This window comes from Triturus cristatus, chromosome 10, assembly GCF_964204655.1.
Source record: "Triturus cristatus chromosome 10, aTriCri1.1, whole genome shotgun sequence".
Lineage (NCBI taxonomy): Eukaryota > Metazoa > Chordata > Amphibia > Caudata > Salamandridae > Triturus > Triturus cristatus.
In genome coordinates, this window is record NC_140593.1 from 803,358,010 (window position 1) to 803,378,464 (window position 20,455).

A 20,455-nucleotide genomic window follows, 5' to 3' on the forward strand; every position below is an offset into this window, starting at 1 on the left:
CACAGAAAGCTACTTTTAAGAATGGAGGCTGCTTAAAAGCACTGAGGCAAGAACCTTGCAGACCTCTCTCCTACCTCTAGTTTCAGTGGTACTAATAAACCACTTTGCCTGCTGAGCAATAAAATGGCCTATATAGTGGAATATTGCACCTCCTGATAATGTTAATACAGTACCTTCAGGAAAATATACCAGTGGATGTTGCTCTGAGCTGAAAAAGTTGAGATTCCTGAGGAGGCAGCCGAAAGATGGCAGAGACTGCATTATTCTCCTAAGCGCAAGTTATTTAAAGAACAAATGACACATTATAGAATGTCTGTAGATGCTTCCAAGGCTTCATTTTTTTGTTACATCCTGTCCTCTTCTACCAACTCAGCCAGAGATCCCTTTAAGGCGGTGGCATCTTTCTCAACTCCCGACTGCTCAAAAGTGACACCTGTACACTCTGAGAATCTATACTTTTTTGTGATAAAATTAGAAATATCTGTGATGAAATTAGGCTCACAGAGGCATGGAACACTAGGTCTGTGACTAAGTCTGAAACCTCCCCACCTACTATTACAACCCAGCTCCCTCTGGCGTCTAAAGATGTGCCTGCAATGTTAAATAAGCTTAATTGTGGCTCACCTAACAAACCTTACTTTCCTGTAATTATAAAATGTTTTGGTCGCACTCTTGGTTCCGTCCTCTGATGCTATTAAATCCTTTGGTGTACAGGAATTCTTCATGATTTTTGTAAAAAGGGCATTGTTATAACATTGCTTAAGAAAGGAGGTGCTGATCCCAAAGACTTTAAAAACTAGACTGATTACCTTATTTTTTGCCTTTGCCAAAGCCATTGAACAGTTCGTGGCTAAGTGACTGTCGAGCAGGTTGGAAAGTAATGTAATTGTTTTCTTGAGCTCACATAGGATTTATTCCAGACTATAGTACTGAGACTGCCTTGGTAGTTGCGTTAACTGTATTTAATTTATGCCTGTGAATACTGGTGGGCACCACTGATGCTTATTTCAGAGGACAGGCACTTTTTGAGTCTCCTACCCAGCCCAGTCCTATCTATGAAGAGAAAACAGCAGATTAGTTCTGCATTTGTTTGCATAGAAATAAAATATGGCAGCCAATACAATGATCTTTCACCATGTCAGTGTTTTGATAGGAATTCTTCTTTTTTGATTAACCACAATGGAAAATGAAAATTGGACTCTTTCTTTCTCTGTGGCGAGGCCAGGTGTCTGCATGCAGAGGAGGGTGGAGTCTTCGGGCAGCACTGCAACTGCAGGTAAGGGCTGCTGCCCCCAAAAGGTTGGGGACTGGCACTTTCATTCTTACAAAGAAAGTGCTGGGTATTTGGATACCCTGCACTCCACCCAAGCAGCAGTACACCTGGCTGGGATCCTTCTACTGGAGCTGTAAGCAGGCTTTGATATGGTACACTGTACTAGCCATGTCATCCACCTGATATTGATCTCTGAGAAAGCAATAGACAAGTGTATTTAATTTCTTTCAGTTGTCAGCCAATCAGTCTCCCTACTTCCATACTGTTCCAAAGAATGGACTTTCACCAACCTATTACATCCTGCATGTAAAGACCTTACATTGATTTACAGCTTTGGTTTCCAGGGCCTATGCTAGGCAGACTGTTCTTATGAGGTTTGATCAGAGGAGTAACAACTCTGTGATGTTCGTAAAGAATTGCCTTGCAAGCATCCAGAGCTGGATGATGGTAGACCTTCTCAAGCTTATTGGAAACAACTGATATTTTGATTTCTGGAGGGGAACGTCCTCCCATCGTCCACACATTTTGGTCTTCCTCTTTAGGTAACACTCCTCCCCAGGCAGATTAGTGTAAAATCTCGATGTTCAGATGGACGAAGATTTGTAGTTGGGCATTCCAATAGATAAAACGTGTACCACATGTCATGTTTTATTGGTACATTGAAAACATCCTTCCATTTCTTCCGCAGCATGAGTGAACATTGTTCGTTGGTGCTACCATCCTTTCACAACTAGACTATGGGATCATGACCCCCCTCCCCCCCCCCCCCCACCACCCACACACACTTTTTGTCTGGTATTTTATGCAACTTTGACTGAAATACACTGGGTCCCCGGTGCCAGTGTTCTATCCCCAATACAAGACAACTGGTCATTTCATCGCTAAGTGACCAGTCCTTTAACACCTCTGTAAGCCCCTAGTAAGTGATGCCTCTGGGACCTAGGGAGTAAGTACTAAAGGGAGTCCCTAAGAGCTGCAGCATATCTTGTGCCACTCCAAGGGACCCAGCACCAAGCTCATACAGACTGCCTTTGCAGGTAGCGTGACACGGTTCTCTAAAAAGTGAAAACACGGCTTGTCACACACCTTTGTGCCATATCCCCTAACACTATGTAATATTTGTTAATCAACCCTACAACAGGCCTTACAGCCCTAAGGCAGGGTGCATGTCTGAATATTTCTGCATGAGCAGATCTGCCCTTGTGTTGGCCTGTTCAGTTACTGCCAGTACCAGGACAAGTGATCAGGGAAGCCATTTAGGTACATGTGCTGGACAGTGGTGAAAACGAGTTCCCCTCTACATGATGGCTTCACTGAAACCAGAGATGTTTGATATCAAACATCTCTTATTAATAATCCCACACGGATTCCAGTCATGGATTTTTAATGTATGCCCCCAGAGGGAACCTTAGAGAAGCGCCCCCTGAAAACCTACCAACCACTAGTGTGCTGGCTGACTGCCACCACAGACTAGTTTCTGACTCCCCGAGGTGAGGGCCTTTTCTCTCAGGAGATCAGAAACAAAGCCTGCTCGGACAGAGAATGTTTACATCCTCTCCCACAGGATGAACTGCGAATGAGCATTCCGAGACAGGGAGCTTCGAAGAGCCCTCTTCCTTTAGTATGCAAATCTGACTTTCCTCACAGGAGAAGATGCCGACCCTCCTTGACCAGGACCCGTTTGGCGTCTGCACAAGGCAGGAAAACTAGTAGTCAGAGAGGCGTGTTCACCTTCAGGCTAGTTCCACCCCTAAGGTGGGCAACCTGAACTGAACGTGAAATTTCAGATTCTGCCATCTTTGTGATGGCAAACTTAGTAATTCTGGCACCGTGTTTATGCCCACTTCCCACAGGAAATGGTCATATATGGGGTTTAGTGACACCAAGTGTAGGTAGCCCATTGATTACTACCCTTCAATCCGCATACAGCCCTAAATCTAGTATTTAGGGGAGCCCTTGGCACAAGGCAAGCAGATCTGCTGACCCAAAAGAAGGACCGAAGAGCAGTGAAAAGCAAGAACTGAGGAAGAAGCAGGTGACTTGGCGCCATTCCTGCCAGCCTGTTTGCCTATTTCCCAAAATAGCGCCAAAGTTGTCTCATCCTGCAAGCTGCTGAGCCTTCAAAAGCCGGGGAGAACTGCCAGCGTGTTTGCCAAAACTCTGAAGAAAGAACTGTGAGGACTCTTGACTGTGTGAACCCGACACCGGCCGCACCACTTCACCAAGCCTCATTTGAAGTGGGCCAACGGTGCCAGCGTTGCTCTCCAGAGCCGAAGAACACCTCTGGTTCCCCAGTTGTGGACTTCAAATGCCACCTGCAGCCTCTATGTGCAAGCCTCCTCTACTGCAACTGTCTACGGTGACGAAAACCCAACGCCTGCAAGCACCTCTGCACCCGTTGCTCCTAGCCTGCAGAGAAGAGGACCAAATGTGTCCCCACATCCCTGAGCATCGCAAGACTTGAGCCCAGCTGTTAATTCAGCCTGACTGGTCTCTCAGTACAAAATTGGATCCTTTTTTTGACCGGACCGATCCCCATTGACTAACATTGCTCACCCAAATCTGTATTGTACCACTGCACCCCGCCACCCTAGTGCTGCTGGAGGTGAACCTCTGTTGCTGCCTTGGACCTTGCCCTGTACTCACCTTGTGTCCTGAAGATTGGTCCCGTAAGTCGCTGTAAAGAACTTGAATGCTGTATTTGTTTTTCATCCATAGGATAACATGGCCGCCTATGAATATTGCATTTTGTAAAAAAATTTAAACCTAAAAGTATTTCTATCCCGAAACGTATTTACATGATTTTATTGACTCTGGTTCCTAAATATATAAAGATATGTTTTATTCTTATAAATTGGTGTGGATCTCTATATTGAGTCGTGTGTACCATTTTATTGACTGTGTGTATTTGCAAATGTTCAACACTCCTCTCTGATAAGCCTATGGCTGCTTGACCACACTACCCCCTAGAAGAGCACCTTGGGATTGCTAGAGCAAACCCCTGTCCACTCATAGGGAGTACCAGGGAATACCTGGACTCTTTGCACGGTATACCTCTTTTTGGTATACTATATCAAGAGCCAGCCTCCTACATCTGACCCAAAGTGCATCTCACCAGTGATGTAAGATGTTCCAGTCAAATTTATGAGCTCAGTATCTTTGATGTTTTTACAGGTGCCTCGGTACCAATGAGAATGCCTTGGCAATAGACCCTCTAGATGGCTTGTGTCCCTCCCTTTGGAATAACTTACCTATGAAATTGCACAAAATGTATCCATATTCTGTTTCGTAAGCTGATGAAGACGTATCTCTTCTGTTGGTTTTCGCTCTTCTGCTGATTTGATGTGTCCTCATTATTCTAACATCATATTGCCCACAGGTGTGAGTGTGCCCATGGAATAAATGCTTAAAAATTGTTCTAGGCCTCACTGGGACTCCAGATTACCTCACAGATTTAATGAGTATCAGTAGAGCAAATGAACCTTGGAAGGATTTGCCCTAATGTCTGTTATTAGTGGTTCCACTCTAATCACCATTGCAGGTCCTGCAGAAATCTCCCCTTTTTCCTCTGTCTGTGGTTCCTAAACACAAAGATGTGTAAATGAACACAGGTTACCCTTCTCCAGCACAATGGGGTTGGTGTAAACATGACAGAACAGTTGGCTCATTAGGTCAGGATTAACCCCACATGTCTCCTTGGGTGCAGTCATCAGGTAGTGAATGCAGTCTGAGGGTGACCTTGATAATGAGTAGGGCATGTTTTGATGAAGGTGAGATGAGATTACGTGCATGTGAAGATCCTCGCCTGAAATGTTCCAGCATTATTGTAATCCACACAGTGATGTACAAAAAGTTCAAACTATTAATGGCAAGAGGTCACTTATAAAAGTGAATATCCAGGCCTGAAAAGAAACTTGGTGGAGTCTGCACTGAAAAGCATAAACTCCAAGATCAGAAGGAGATACAGGGTGCAAGAAGACTGCTCTCTACAGCCACATGAAAAATCAGTTTATTGCAGCCATTCTAGCTTCCCAGTAAAGTGAGGATTGTTCTCCGAACCCAGCAGAGACCAGGGTTTGTGAAGTCCAGCCCCAACACTTGACCCATGCTCCAGATGCTTGATGTTCCCCGTCCATTGGATCACCTATCCCTAATGGTGGGTCTCTCCTCTCCTAGGCTTCAGGAGAATAAGAAACTGCCACCCTGAAGGCTACTGCAGGAGTTCTGACAAGTATGTTCAGTGTTGGCCAGACACTGCTGCTGTTATCATTGTTGTTGTTCTGCTGGGGCGATAGCTGCCCAACTGTTTGGTCCCTGTTATTGTTATACATATTTGCTTTTTGTTTATGGAGAAACCCTAGGGGAGAATGGGTGCAACAGTAAAACTCTCGCCTTGGGGTCGCTCCTTATGTGGTAGGGCCTCAGGACGCAAAACGGCTCTATGGTTGGCGCCACTGTCGTGGGGGCCTCACTGTGATAGGGAACCAAGAGATGCACCCATTCTTACAGTTCATTGTACGCCAGTCTGAGTACATAGCCATGATTTAAATGTTGCTGCACATTATTCTGTTTCATGATGTGATGTACATCTTTCAAAATCTTAATAAACAGATTTATAAATAAAAGTATGTTCAGTGGTGAAGTTTTTCTCTGCATATAGTACTGCCTCATATAGTCCTCAGTGAAATGATGACTGCTATAAACCTACAGCGTACAAACAGTAGTGAGAAATGTCTGCACGTGGTGCTGCCCGATATAGAAGTGGTCTGACTACTACCATAAATTGAGCAGTGGAACAATTCAGTTCGCCCACCTTCTGCCTGGCAGTATTGGTATCAGAGGAAGGAAAAATTAACAGCAGTAGGCTTATTCCTAGGTATCCATCCAACTGATCCGGTCTCCTGTTTGACGGGAAAAATATTAAAGCCCATAACCTCTGAATATGATTTCCCTGCTCTTTTTTTTTTTTTTTAGGGCTGCTCCATCATAAAGGGACTAAAATCAACTTCTCTACACGCTTCGGACAGGGGTCCATTATTGGGGTTCACCTGGATACATGGCATGGCATGCTGACCTTCTTCAAGAACAGAAAGTGTATTGGTAAGAGACCATCTTTCCCCATGAGTAAAGTACAGGAACTCGATGTTGAGAAGCTGCAAGACTTAACCATTTCAATATTTGTTGTGAATGTTTGACATCCTTATTTCTTTTTCCATTATGCTGTCAATTTTTTTTTATTATTCGTATCATCACTTTTTCTTTTTTTAGTTGATAAATACACCTGCTTAATTTGGCAACATGCTCGAACTCCTTATCTGGTTATGAATTGCTTATGCGCTGCAGGCACAACCAAATACCTAATTAAAAACAACTCTTATTTTAAATATCTGATTGACACTCTGCCTGCATGAGTGTCCCTCGGTACGTGTGAGCCTTACATCGACCCATGCTTCACAAACCATGCCCATCCAAATACTGTTTTTTCTGCCTGGCATGCAGGGCAAAGGTCATTGCTTTTTCGGCATTGTGCTCTTCATTCGTTTATCGTCTCTCCTTCCTAAAGGTAGTGGCTTATGTTTCTAATTTCTTTCAAAAATGTTTTCCTCCTCTGCCATATTTGCTGTTCAATATATGGACTCAGTTGATTTATTGTAAATGCCAAGCCATTCTAAGTAGCAAATTCATACAAAACCTATGTTCAATTTTGGGAAATGATAATCTTTTGAGTTCTTGTCCTTTTCGTGCTGGAAGACAAAAGAAACAAATTCCTGTGTTTGGAAGAAGAGATTGGTACCAGAGGAATCACTGGACTTAGTAACTGGATAGAAGCTGTCGCATTTCTGTAAAATAGAGATTCAGTTTGGGTCATCAAAGCTTATCAGCCGTGGTCAGAGGATCACCTCCTGCATATCAGCTACGGGCGTTGAATATTAAAAATCTACTTGTCCAAGGGATGATGTGCTTCAAAAATTTACTTGTCCTTTAAAAATAAAATGCACTTGTCCCATTTGGTGCCATGTAATGAAGTGACACATTACAACAGCATTCTCATTATATCAGAGGTTTGATAGTAGCTTCTGATTATGCCAGGGCGCTTCTTAAGTCGGGGTATAATCTTATCCAAGCTCCAATGATGCCACCTTTCTGGTTCTGTCCGACTTTGAAAACATTAGGGCTCCATTAATGCCAAATATTTGAATATGTGCAAAAACTTGGTTTATGAATGGGTCCTGTTTAGGCTAGTTTTCTGATTACAGATGGGTTCTGAATATTCCAGCACATTCATTATGCCAGAATTAGGATTGTGACTGAGTTCAGGATACATCGGTGCTCTAATTGTATTGTTGCTCTTTCATACTTGTCTAAGAAGGGTCATGCCATGGCAGTTTTACAGTCATTTAATTTCACACAGTCTTATTGTAAAACTCAGATTCAATTTGCATTTCAGTGCCTAGGTTTCCAACTGAGGATGCAGGAAATCTTCACCTGCCCCCTTTTCCCCTTATCTGACATTTTCCACTTAACCACATTTTGTACTTCTTCAGTAGATACTTTTTTCCTCACTATGCCACAGTTACCTTGTTTGCCGTAATTAAGAGCTTATAGCAAGTGCTATACAAATCACTGGCCATTTATGTTTTACAACTATGTAAACTCCGCAAAATGTTAGTCAAAATGTTATGATCTGTCTATGCATATGAGTTTTTCTTGCACTCACAAAAGTTGGTTTTTACTCCTAAAATGATTTACGTGCATGTAGACTTTTGTGTCCGCTACCATACTTGCAGGGGTTTGAAGTAGGATATAGTGATTGTTCTGTGGCTGAAATGCCCTGCAAGTTTGTACACACCAACACATTTATTTGCTCAAGGATATCCACCGACTCCTTTCCAACCAATTCACCGTCCTGGCAAAGGTCTGAAATTTACTTCTGTCAAATTAAGAAGTAGAACTTTTTCCGGAGAAAGCAGTTTCTCCCTGGGAGAAATATTTTCCACCTGCAGAAAAAAAAGAAATATGAGTGTTAACTAATAAATTTGCACGTGTGCAGCAGATTCTTGCATGAATAAATATATGCTTAAATGAGCCTGCAAACATGGAATTCACTAAAGACTGTCAAGAGTTCACCTGGAACTGATGCAGTTTTCCCAACCAACTTATGTAAACTCTTAAGAATTGCTATCAGTAATCGTCGTCATCATAAAACTTTATTCGGATTTCTAGATCTATAGTCTATAGATTACATTAAAAACATTTTTGGTATGACCAATATGACACATTGCATCATACACAGTATCCCGCTAGCAGCCATATTAGTAATTGCCATCCAAAAAATACATGCATAACATCTATAATAGCTGCTACTGCGCAAAAATGGCAAATGTGCAAGATATGCAAACACTAAAATAAGTGGATAATGACAATCCTGATGAAAATATTAAACAATTATATTAGTTGATGTCAACATCTTGTAACATTTATATACCCATAATAAAAACAAAATATTTAAATGTTGATTTCATAGATTTTTTTTCTAGGGAACCTAGTCCTGTCCATAGCCCATTAGAGTTTTTCGTAGGTCATGTTGTCTAAATACATAAGGGATTTCCTTCTTTTTATAGCTTGGCAAATATAGGCTGAGACAGTTCGGCAGATAACGTCACCCTCAAGTTTACATAAAAAGTTCAGGGCTTCTATTTAAAACATTAATTTGTCTGTTAGAAAGTCTCTTATTTCCCCCTTCTTTTTATCATCATCAAAAAATCTACAAAACAAGATAGTGTGCCGTAGATTAGGTGGCTTTCCCATCACATCGAAATTTAGGAATATTTTTCGTCCATGCTTCTTTTTTTGGGGTAAACAGCTAGATGATGTAAAATACCCAAGTGCAATCTCGTCTCATAGAATCTCTCTTGGACACTTGTTATCCTTACTAAATAGCCTTGTATGCCTTGTTGCACAGGTCCTCCCATATACCTTAATATTCTCATTTTTTTTCCTTTCGCTTTCTTCTCTGTCATACTCTCATTTCCCTAAGAAAATCAATCTCAACTCTTTTTTGCCAAATCGCAAACTACTAGTAAGGTTCTTAACTGGTAATGTTTCATCGAGTTCTTTTAGTAATTTGTATGTACTTCAGCCACGGGATCTTATGATAATGCTCAAGTGTGAGACAATCTTTAAGGATGTCTCTGGTGAATTTTGTTCCTTTCTTGCACCAGGTGTTATACCAACTGATGATTGTACTAACCTAAATGAAATCTTGATATGATTCCTTACTTTCCTGTGCTTGATGCATGCAGAAATGGAAGAGGTAACGGCTATGAGTCTACAAAGAAATACTTTTCATATAATTGCAGTATGGAGAGCTCAGCCATGCCTCATACAGTGACCCCATTGGAAGCAGCTGGAAAACTCCTACACAATTGCATCATTTCTCATATAGGTTTAAAAGTCATAATTCTGCAACCATGCAAGATCAAAGCCTTGTGGATCCACTTTTGTGACTTTCTTTAAAAACGTGGCCAGACCCTAGTTTATTTGTGAACATCATGGTGTTACGTTGATTCTCCTTTATTAAATATTGACAAACATCAAACCCTTTCTGTTGAATGACACCTTAGAGAAATGTACTTTAACATCCTTAAAATTTGTGAAGTAGGTATGTAAAACTGCCTGCAACTTTTGTTCATTTTTGTCCAAGTTAGGGACAATTTTTGGTTACCTTGCTTAAAAACTTAAATTACCAGTCTTAAATCCATTTTTCTGCATATATTTCCATATAATAAAGGGCATTCTAGGAACATTATAAATATTCACAAAATTGTTACGTTTCACAAACGTTTTATATCCGAACATCTGTCAGTAATGTAAAGCGGAGCTCACAGCTAACTGTATTTCCTCTGAGTGGTAGCTCTAGCAGTAAAAGGTTTTGCATTAATGAGCCATATGTGCCATTTTGAACATCTTACACATATGGCTGCTTATTATGCCTTTGCATCCAACAATTCCTTCCCCCCTAATCCTTACCCTGGCACTGTAGTTGGCAGTCAAAGGGTTTGTGCTGCACTATGTTCATTCCACTTGTCCAGGGTTTAAAATAAACATCAACACTAGTTGCCCTTGACTGCAAATGCTATGTCCTGTGTATCGGACAGTAGTAATTATACTACTCTGTCTGGACTCTACACAGTTCATTTAGAGACACAGGACCTGGGCACCACCATTTGCAAGTCTGGAAAATTGGAGTTCTGTGATATTTAGGCATCTGATTTAGTACAAGGTTCACACCATAATGCATTGGAGCTCCGTGGGATGCGCTGAGAGTGAAGAGCTCTACAACATACACTCTGATTCATTTCCGGTTCGTTTGTCTTACATTGTTTTTTCATAATTTTCCATAACTGACCATTCTCTTCACCATCCGCCCAACAAACAAAGTATAACCTTGATTCAATTTGCATCTCCAAGGACAATTTGTGGACCTTCTTTCCCCCTTCCTGGTGACCAGCTCCTCTGGCCCAACTTTTAAAAGAAAGGCCCTCACATTTTCTCCAACATGCCTTGGATTCTACCCAGCAGCAATCTTGTCCATTGTGTTCCCCAATCCTGATGATGACCTCAAGTCATGAAGGTCAAAATGCGGTCGACTTGTATAAGCCTAATTGGAATTGTCATGGTTTTTTAATTTGTTGCTTTTTAAAGTGAATGTTCACGCATGATACTAGTTTCAAATCTTTTCCAAAGAATATGCTGTTTTCTATTTTTTGGTGTGTTCCAATTGCACCGTTAAAAACACTTTTTTTCACGAGCACAAGGTGTACACCTTGCATCTAGTACGCAATTTAAAAAGCATGGTTGACACTGCTTCCAGTTCCTTATAAAGTATATTTATGCCTTTCCTCCTTTTTGGTAATACAGTTACGTTGAAACTGAAAAGTGGGACTACATGTTTGGTGTAATCAATTTACCTTTTTCAATTGTAATTTCCCATTGACTCGCATTGAGACATTGTTGCATGATATTATTAGCACCAGAAGTGGGACATGGTTGTTATTTCTGGTGCCGAAAAAGGCCAGAGACTGCCACCGCACCATACTAGATCAGCACCTTGTCCACGCCTATCTGCGGAAACAGAAATTCACCATGCTAATCTTGGCTCAGGTCTTTGGAGATTGAATGGTAGTGTTAGAATTGCAGGACACATAAATCAACATCCTACAAGCTCCTAGGCATTACCAGCAGTTCACAATAGGCCAGAAGCATTACCAGTTTGCTGTGCTCTCCTTCGGCCTTACTAGTGCCCTCTGGGTGTTCACAAAAGTGACTGTGTTTATTGCTCAAGCTTTTATAGGTCATGGGTTCCAGCATTCCACTACCTTAGGATTACGGCAAACTTTCTGCTCTTGCTGGGGTTCACTATCAACATGGCAAAGTCAAAACTGGCTCAGTTTCAGACGCTCACTTGCATCTGGCCCATTCTAGGCATGTTGCAATTCCTCACCAATCCTCCAGAGTGGAGAATCAAGGACATTTGGGCTAAGATCCTGAAGTTTTACCTTCAATCCTTGATTTCGGTGAGACTGACGCTCCGACCGTTAGGTTTAATGGCCTCCTACATCCTGCTGGTCAAGCACGCCTGATGGTACCTGGGGCTCTACAGTGGATTCCCAATGGGCGCAGCACCAGGGTAATCTTTCCAACCTGGTTCAAATTTTGAAGGAGACTGCAAAAGATCTGCAGTGGTGACTGATAACCTGCGATGTGGTCAGCAGTAGACGCATATCCATTCCCCACCCAGTGTTGACAGTGGTGACCAATGCATAACTTCTGGGCTGGGGTGGCCATCTGTGAGAGGTGGAGTTCTGAAGACTGTGATCTTCTGTGGATTCTCTGCTCCACATCAAACTCGTGGAGCCGAGAGCTATCTGCCGGTCTTCCTCCTATCCATCAAGTGAAGGCAGGTGCAAGTGTTCACAGACAACACACCGGCATGTGGTATTGCTACAAACTGGGCAGGGTATGGTAGTGTACCATGTGCCAGGAGGCCGTACACCTCTGGTTTTGTCTGGAGTACCAGGACATCTTCCTGGTCGTGGAGCACCTGGCAGGATCCCAGATCGCAAAGGCAGGAAAACTAAGGCGTCAATGCCTTGTGTATCACAGATGCTGGTTACACCTGGAGGTGGTGCAAGTTTTCTTCCGAGAATGGGTGGAATCTTGGCTTGATCTGTTCACCCCCAAGAATTTGCAGTTTCATCGCCTCTGCGCATTGAAGTTTCCGAAAAGTCTATTGCTCGGTCATGCGGTTGCTTAGACTGGAACCCGAGATGCCTGTACGTCTTTTTGTTGATACCGCACCTGCCTTTGGTTCTCAAGAAGATTAGAAACAGCCGGGCCCAACTCATCCTAGTGGCTCCGGATTGGGCGCAAATTATGATATCCCAAACTCCTGAGCATGAGCATCTATCCTCCTAACCGGTTACCCCTTCCGGAGGATCTCCTGTCACAGCAGCAGGGCAGGATCCTGCACCTGAACCTACACACTGCCCACCTTCATGCCTGGAGATTGAGCTGCAACAGTTAAGACTTTTTGATCTTCCTTCTGAGGTGTGATGTCATCCTGGCATCCCTTTACTAAGACTGTATACACCAGCTGTTGGGACAAGTTTGTGGCTTGGCTGCTCATTTTAAGTGGATCCTATTTCTGCATCTATGTCAGAGGTCCTGCTGTTTGTGTTGTCTTTAGCCTGGCAAGGCCTTGCCCTAGGCACTGTTACGGTTTACTTTTCAGCTGTTGCAGCTTTTCTATGGTTTCCAGATCAAACCTCCCTGTTCAGGTAACTGGTTGTGATTCTTTTTCTCAAGGGTTTGCCACATTTTTCCATTTTTAATTATTAGTCCCCATAGTACTTCTGATAGTAAGCTACCGGATTATGCACATTACACCGTAACATCCCAACCAGCACACACTGACCTGAGCAGAACCCGCTTCAGGAATTCTGTCTTGAACCATACTGCCCAAGAGAATTGGCTAAAAGGGGTAATCATCGCACTGACCCCTCCCCGTGTTGTGTCCCATTTGTAGGCATACTCCTTTTCCACTAATTATCCACCAGGAGACACATATCCGCCCGTTTAGCTGTCATACAATTCTGATCCCATCTGCATACCTTCAAAATTGAATGTGTCTATTCTACATGGCTCGGGGAAGCAGGAGAAAGCCACTTTTTTTTTTTGTTGCAAATCTCCCTCTTTGCAGGTAATACCAGATAAAGCAAGGAAAGATCATTCCTCTGGAGCGCTGAGTCCAATACACTTTTCAGGGATACCGCCTTTTCAAGCCTGCATTTGTCATTTCCTCACCACACGACTCCCCAATTTCGTCAACCTTAGCAGGGTCCTTAGAGGTACAGACTTAAAATTTGTAAATAAAATGCGCATATATACTTACCATTTATTCCAGCTATGGGATGTCCTTTCTCCAGAGCTCCTCTGGCAGCATTAAGTCTCCCCTTCCATTAACCTCCATTACTACAGAGTGACCTCTTTATTCTTGGGGGGGGGGGGGGGGGGGGTAGGGCACCATCGTGTAGCAGGACTTTCCAAACTGAGTTGCCTCGATCTCTTTGTCTAGACACTTGCACCCATGTAGCCAGCTGATAATACTCAAACCAAGACAACTTATCCTCCGTTACCTCGAGATCACTTCCCAAGGCATTAGACTACATACCAGTCCTTCAAGCATTCTGGAGTCCCTGGCGAGTTCCATATTGGGGGTAATTTACTGTAATACGGTATTGCTGACCCTTTCCTACTTTGTGCCCAAAGTATAGCTGCCCTTGAACCTTTTTTAATTTCACCTTATTTAGGAATTTGGAATCGCCAAACTTGTGCAAGAAGTGTGTTTCACCCCGACTAATATTTTTTTTCAACAAGGCCTGTAGTAAAATTCCTATTTGCATTTGATTGGGAACTATCAGCTACGACCTACAGTTGTTCATCTGAAATGCCCAGCAATACAACTGAAAGTCTGGGGTCGTTAGCCCCCCCATTCTCACATTTCCTAAGCAGTTTCTTCCAAGCAATTCAAACCTCTTTTGAAACCCAGATGAAAATACAAAATTTCCCATGTAGGCTATTAAACCACTCTTTTTTAGATGACAGTGGGATAGTATTACAGAGGAAAGTAAACTTGGGGAGAATTGAAATCTTCAATATGTTCGACCTTCCAAATACCGTTAGTGGAAGATTCGTCCAAACTCTTAAAATACCACCGTCTCCGATGTGACCAAATCGGTGTTAATCTGTGCCAGTTTATCAAGATCTTGCACTATCGGCACCCCCTATATCTTATCTTGCTCTTTAGTGAAGAGCTATCACAGAGAGTATTCCACGCCATAACAGCAGCCTTGGAAGCATTCACATGATATTCTGAGTCCTCCCTAAACTCATTGATTAAGTGTTGTATATTGGAGAAAGCGGTAGCCAAATTATAAGTGTAAATCATCTGGATTTAATGTATTGTTTTCCCACCAATACAAAACCAGCATTGAAAATGCAATAAGTCTCGCCCTCGTTTAAGTTAAAGCAATTCTGTTTGTAATTAGGTGGTTTTTTTTTAGCTTTGCTTTTATTAGTGTTTTCAAACTTTCATGTACGTAACATGTATATGTATGCATGTATTTATATAGCTATGCAGAAGTGTGTGTGTGTGTATATATGTGTGTGTATATATATATATATATATATATATATGTGTGTGCAGGTAGAGGTAGAGAGAGCAGAGAGTGTGTGTAGTAGAGAGTGTGTGTAGTAGAGAGTGTGTGTAGTAGAGAGTGTGTGTAGTAGAGAAGAGTAGTTGAGCGTGAGTAGAGAGTGTAGTAGAGTGAGTAGTAGAGTGAGTAGTAGAGTGAGTAGTAGAGAGTGTGTAGTAGTAGAGTAATAGAGAGTGAGTAGTAGAGAGTGTGTAGTAGGGTGAGTAGTGCTGCTCTGCTGCCTCGGACTCCTGCGGGGAGAGCCCAGGGTGAGTGTCAGGGACCCTGGGAGGGATGGAGACCTCCAGCACTGGGGGGAGCACTGACACTGCCCCAGCCCCGCTGATATGAGCCTCCTGCGCCGCCTCCTCCCGCTGCTCTGCTACCTTGGGCTCCTGCAGGGAGCGGAGCCCCGGGGGCCCCAGGGTGAGTATCAGGAGGGCACTGGAGGAGCCCTAAGGTGGGAGGGAGACCCCTGGGGGAGTGTGAGGGGCCCTGGTGGTGCCCGGGATGAAGCTGCACAGATGCTACTCCACCCCGCCGACATGACCCTAAAATAAAAATGAACTTTATTTTAACCCAGTTTAATTAAGTAGGATAATTACAGAGCATCGTTCACGAATAGTGAAAGGCAAGTATAATCCAGGAATTAACCACTAGTGGAAAAAAAAAATCCAAACAGTATTTGCATGATAATTCACTTAACGTATTGGCGAAATGCATTCACAACGCTGGGAGGACACGGGAATCCAGTTCAGGATGGGGGGGTCAATATGCAGTTCTGCCACAAAGTCGATACCTCCCGGTTCAGATGGCCGAGACCATGACACCTGAACAGTGAAAGCACCAATCTGATTTCCCAATACATTTTATTCCAGCTCGCCTCGACAGGAAGAAAGGGTACGGGTAAGGTGAAACAGAAGAATCAAGCTTGCCAACCCTTTGAAGCAGGGCGGGCAGTGGAAAGAAAGCCAATGACAGTTCCTTGCCTCTCGTGCCCTGTTCAATATTTCAATTAACTTAAAAAGCAGACAGACAACAACAATAGTTATTGCCAGTGTTCCGACTCAGCATCTCACAGAAAGTGTTAATAGTATCACCTTAACCCACACAATTACATTATCTATAATGGGAGACACATGTCCGGGGGTGGTCATTCGTTCGTAAGAGGTAATCGGCAACACATTTAAAATGCTTTTTTTATTTTTTTATTTACACTTGCACAACGAACCTAGAAATAAAAGAAACAAAAGACCGCATTCAGCATACAGTTACAAAGTCATTTAAAAAAAAAAAAAGTGCAAGAAGCAAAAAATAAACCTACTGTCTAACGCCGTGGGTAAAAGATCCAATCCCGCAGGGCGTGGTTAAAAGGAGACAGGGTGGCAACAATCAGCGAGTGGCATGCCTTCACTGCAATCATTGCACTGCCTTTGGAATAATTTGTGACGCCAAACGATGCGCACAAATCAAAGTTGAAGGCGGAGCTGGGACGAGGTTTCTGGAATTGTATCAATTCCAAAAAGCCTTGTATGACGAGGCAGCGCATGCCAGGCCGAGACCTAAAAAAGGTGCAAAACCAGGATTCTCTCTTGACCTCCTCGTCGGCATCTAAATATGCTAGTGTAAATTATAGGGGAGCGGTCAGGCAACCCTGCCTCGTGCCTCTTCTTATTTTGATAGGAGTTGTAAGTCTGCTATTGATATCTATTCTTGCCTCTGGCTTCCTTTATATCGATTGAACTGCCCTGCAGATCCTTCCACCCAAATCGTTATGCTTAAGGATAGAATTTAAAAAAGGCCAACAACCTGTCAAATACTGTCAATGGGAGTTTCTCTGCTGCTGCCATATCAGTAGCCCCCATAAGCTAGTGCATCAACTCGTATAACTGATGGCTCCCTTTGAAGCTTTTCAGAACTTGATGAACCAGGGCTGTTACCACTTTATGAAGGCTTGTTGCCAGTATGCACATAAAGAACTTCTAATTGCAATTTAATCGCGAAATTGGCCTGAATGATTCAAGCAGCTTAAGATCCTTATTCGGTTTTAGGAGCACACTTATTGTAGCTGCAAGTATGTGGGAGAGGGTTACCCCCAGAGTGGATATCGTCTTTCAACCTAGTAAAAACTGGTGCTATCTTATCCTTTAAGGCCATATACAGCTCATTGGGTAGGCGATCCGGGTCTACTGCCTTACTCTTCCTACTTGCTTTCAACACTCCATTCACCTCTAGCTGAAATCCCCTAATTCAGAGAAATCTTTTGTTCAGTCTTGAGCCGCTGGAGTAGGGACTCATTTAACCAACTCTCTATAATCCCCTCGGACTCCTCTGAATCCTCTGTATATAAATCTTGATAGAAGGTAAAAAAGGCATTTTATTTGTCCTTACTTTTATTCATCACCTCCCCCAAAGTTTTGGCCTTAATCCTTCTAATCATGTTCCTCATCTGACTGACTTTAGTTTTCCAGGCCAGGAACTTACCACTTCCCACCCCATACCCGAAGTGTGCTAGGTTGCTCGCCTCCCTCTTTTTGAATAACTTTTCCTCCAGGGACCCTACAAAATCGTCCTTAGCCTCCTGCAACTTGCTCGTTTGACAAACTCACTCCTCACTCACTCCACAGAATTATGAGCTGCACCTTGTAAACACAGAATGCTCTCTTCCAGGTCCTGAATTTTGTTTCTATTCTCTTTATTCTTAACACTTTGCTCGTGATCTTAACCCTTAAAAATGCCTTGAAGGCGTCCCAAACTATGTGGAAAGACGTGGAACCCTGACTTAATTGAAGGTACCATTCTTTCTCTGCTCTTGAATGCTCTATCACCACCTGGTCCAATAACCGCTTTCTAGCCGCAGTCGTCCTTAGGGGGGAACTGACCTCTGAATCTAAAATCTCCAGCATGATGAACGAATGGTCTGACAAGTTCTCTAGAAGATGCAGCATCTTCTTCAGTTAGTTTGCAACTCTCAAACCTACCATGAAGTAATCAACCCTGGACAAGTGACCATACGTCTTATTGTGGTGGGCATACTCCCTAGCTTTACCTGCCCTCTGTCTCCACACATCACATCACATAAGGCCAGGTCCTTAATCATTAGGCTCACTGTGCCTGCACCCTGGCCAGACTCGTTGTCTTTCTCCCAGTAGACTTATCTAGGGTACTATCTAGCAAGAGATTATAATCCTCCTCCCTCCAAGCAGCTGAAACCACCAGGGCATCTCCATAGTACCTTGTTGCTGTTTCGACCCATCAGCTCCCTGGGGGAGATAAACGAAGATGTATGAACCTGTATATGAAAGATACTTACAGAACAGAATAATCCAGATTCAGAATAATCACAAGCAGGGCAAGACATCTTTACCAGTCTAACATCAAACTTCATAACGTATACCCATCAATCCGTGGTTCTTCAGTTCTTCGGGAGGGAATATGCAATACTGGGCGGGTTAATCCTCTCCTACTTATCCTTAATAGAATTTTAACTTTCCTTTATGATAGCTAGCCAATTTGTCAATCTATGTCTGGACCGGAGACAAGGTTTATGCTGGTTTGAAGCTTATCCACAACCAGCAAAGCCATATTAGAGATTGGCTTGAAATAGAACCTCTTGAATGTAGGGTCTGAGGACCAGTCCGCTGCGTTGAGGATATCCTCTAGACGGGCCCCGAGGGAGAACGTCTTTGACGTCATAGCCCCTTGACGCGGGCCCCGAGGGAGAACGTCTTTGACGTCATAGCCCCTTGACAGAGTGAGACCCAAACAATTTGGCATCTGTGCCATCTTCTTGCATAGCCATAGAACCCATCTGGGGTTGCTTAAAAAACCCTTGGGTGTGGAAGCATCTACACTATCACCCCTTTGCGCAGAAGTTCCACTACCTCTATATCCACCAGCTCAGCATGTGCAGAGGAGAAGACCAAAAGGACAGGGGGCTTCTCTTTGAAGGGGCAGCTGTAGAACTCGATGTGTAAACAGTGTACTGTTCGAAGGACCCAGGCATCGGAGGTAAGGACCTCCCAATTGTGGACAAAACCCTGGAGCTTGCCCCTCAGATGCTGTAGAGGAAACAGATGAACACTCACTTTGATTGGTTCCTTGATTGCCAACGCCTCTTGAGGCCTAGGGATGGGGATGACCTCTAGTGGGATAAAAGTTTTCGAATTTGGAGGCATCCTCGTATTGGCCTCTTCTATTGTATTATCTGCCTGAGGCTGGATGCCATGCGTGGCCGGCCAAACCCCACCTGCTTCGACCAGTCCCGGAGAAAATCTGGGTTGTAAACATGCTATTTATGGATGCCTGGGCTTTGTCCAAAGAGTTGAATGTTTGCACAAACTTGCCCAGCTCCCAGATAAACAGATAGCCAGACAACCACCTTTGGGCAATATGTAATATGTCTTGCCTCAGAAGTGGCGAGGTCCCCTAGTTTGAGGTTAGTATTCATAAATGAAGTTGAACAACGCCTCTCCACGCAGATGGCGCAGTTAATGTTCCTCAGGAAAATAATGGCCCACGGATCCCAGCCGGATAGAACCTCAGAGGAGATCAGGGTCCCGAACACCTTGGCGTCCTCCGCCATATTGAGGATATGGGTGAAGGGGCCTATAATATCCAAGAGCTTGTCCTGGCAAATCCACCAAGACTAGTCGATCCCCGTCTTTGGGTTGTGCACATACTTTCCCAAGAAGATAGCCATTTTTTCATCTATCTCTGGTGTGAGGGCTACCTTGTCCTCCAGGTAGGAGTGTGGACATTATGCCCTTAAGCGATTGTGGACCTCCTTGTCCAGGGCTCCTGAAGCCGCCTGCTCCATTGGTTGCGACTTTGCCTGCTGGGATCCACTCGGAGAAGCGGGGGTGCATTAAGCTCTCCGGGTTTAACATGTAAAAGGGAACAAACCTTGGGGGTGTCACTTGTAGAGGTGCCTGTGTGCGAGTCATGGGGTGTTGGGCGCCATGGGCGAAACCTGGACCAAGGCTCTGTTTGTGATCCAGAGGACAAATTCAACTATGGGAGGGGGAATGGGGTGGTGTTGAAGAGGGTTATAGCCTCGAAGGGCTGGGTTCTGGGGAGTCCCCAGGAATTGACTGTGAGCAGTCCAGAAAGGCCAGCTTCAGCCTGTCAAACACACCCAGGTCGACACCTGGCGCAGAGTCTCTTGCGCTTGTGAAGCGGTGTGGGTGGTTCAGGCCTGCCCGGAGGTAAAAGGTGTCCAAGCCCCAGATGGGCTTCCGTCCCAGGGAGGAGTTTAAAGCAGTGCTCAGCATACTGCAATTGTTTCCTCTTTAGCGGGGGCACTGCCTGCAAAACCTTTTTAGAAATGGGTGTTCATAACCTCCAAGAAATGGGGAGGTAGGTTATGCTATCCTCCTCCACGTCAGTTTCCTCAACATCACTCATCCTGACTCAGGCAGAAAGA

The 20,455-nt window shown here is 43.7% G+C and overlaps 1 protein-coding gene across 5 annotated transcripts in view; it reads left to right on the forward strand.

The window, feature by feature from the left end:
• The window catches only part of SPSB3 (splA/ryanodine receptor domain and SOCS box containing 3), a 100,109-nt gene that overhangs the window by 61,607 nt on the left and 18,047 nt on the right, over positions 1-20,455 (forward strand). For all 5 annotated transcript variants that reach the window (XM_085628352.1, XM_085628355.1, XM_085628354.1 and 2 more), the window contains exon 6: positions 6,248-6,373. In XM_085628352.1, the coding sequence (XP_085484478.1) occupies positions 6,248-6,373 (126 nt within the window). The remainder of the gene's footprint in view (positions 1-6,247; positions 6,374-20,455) is intronic.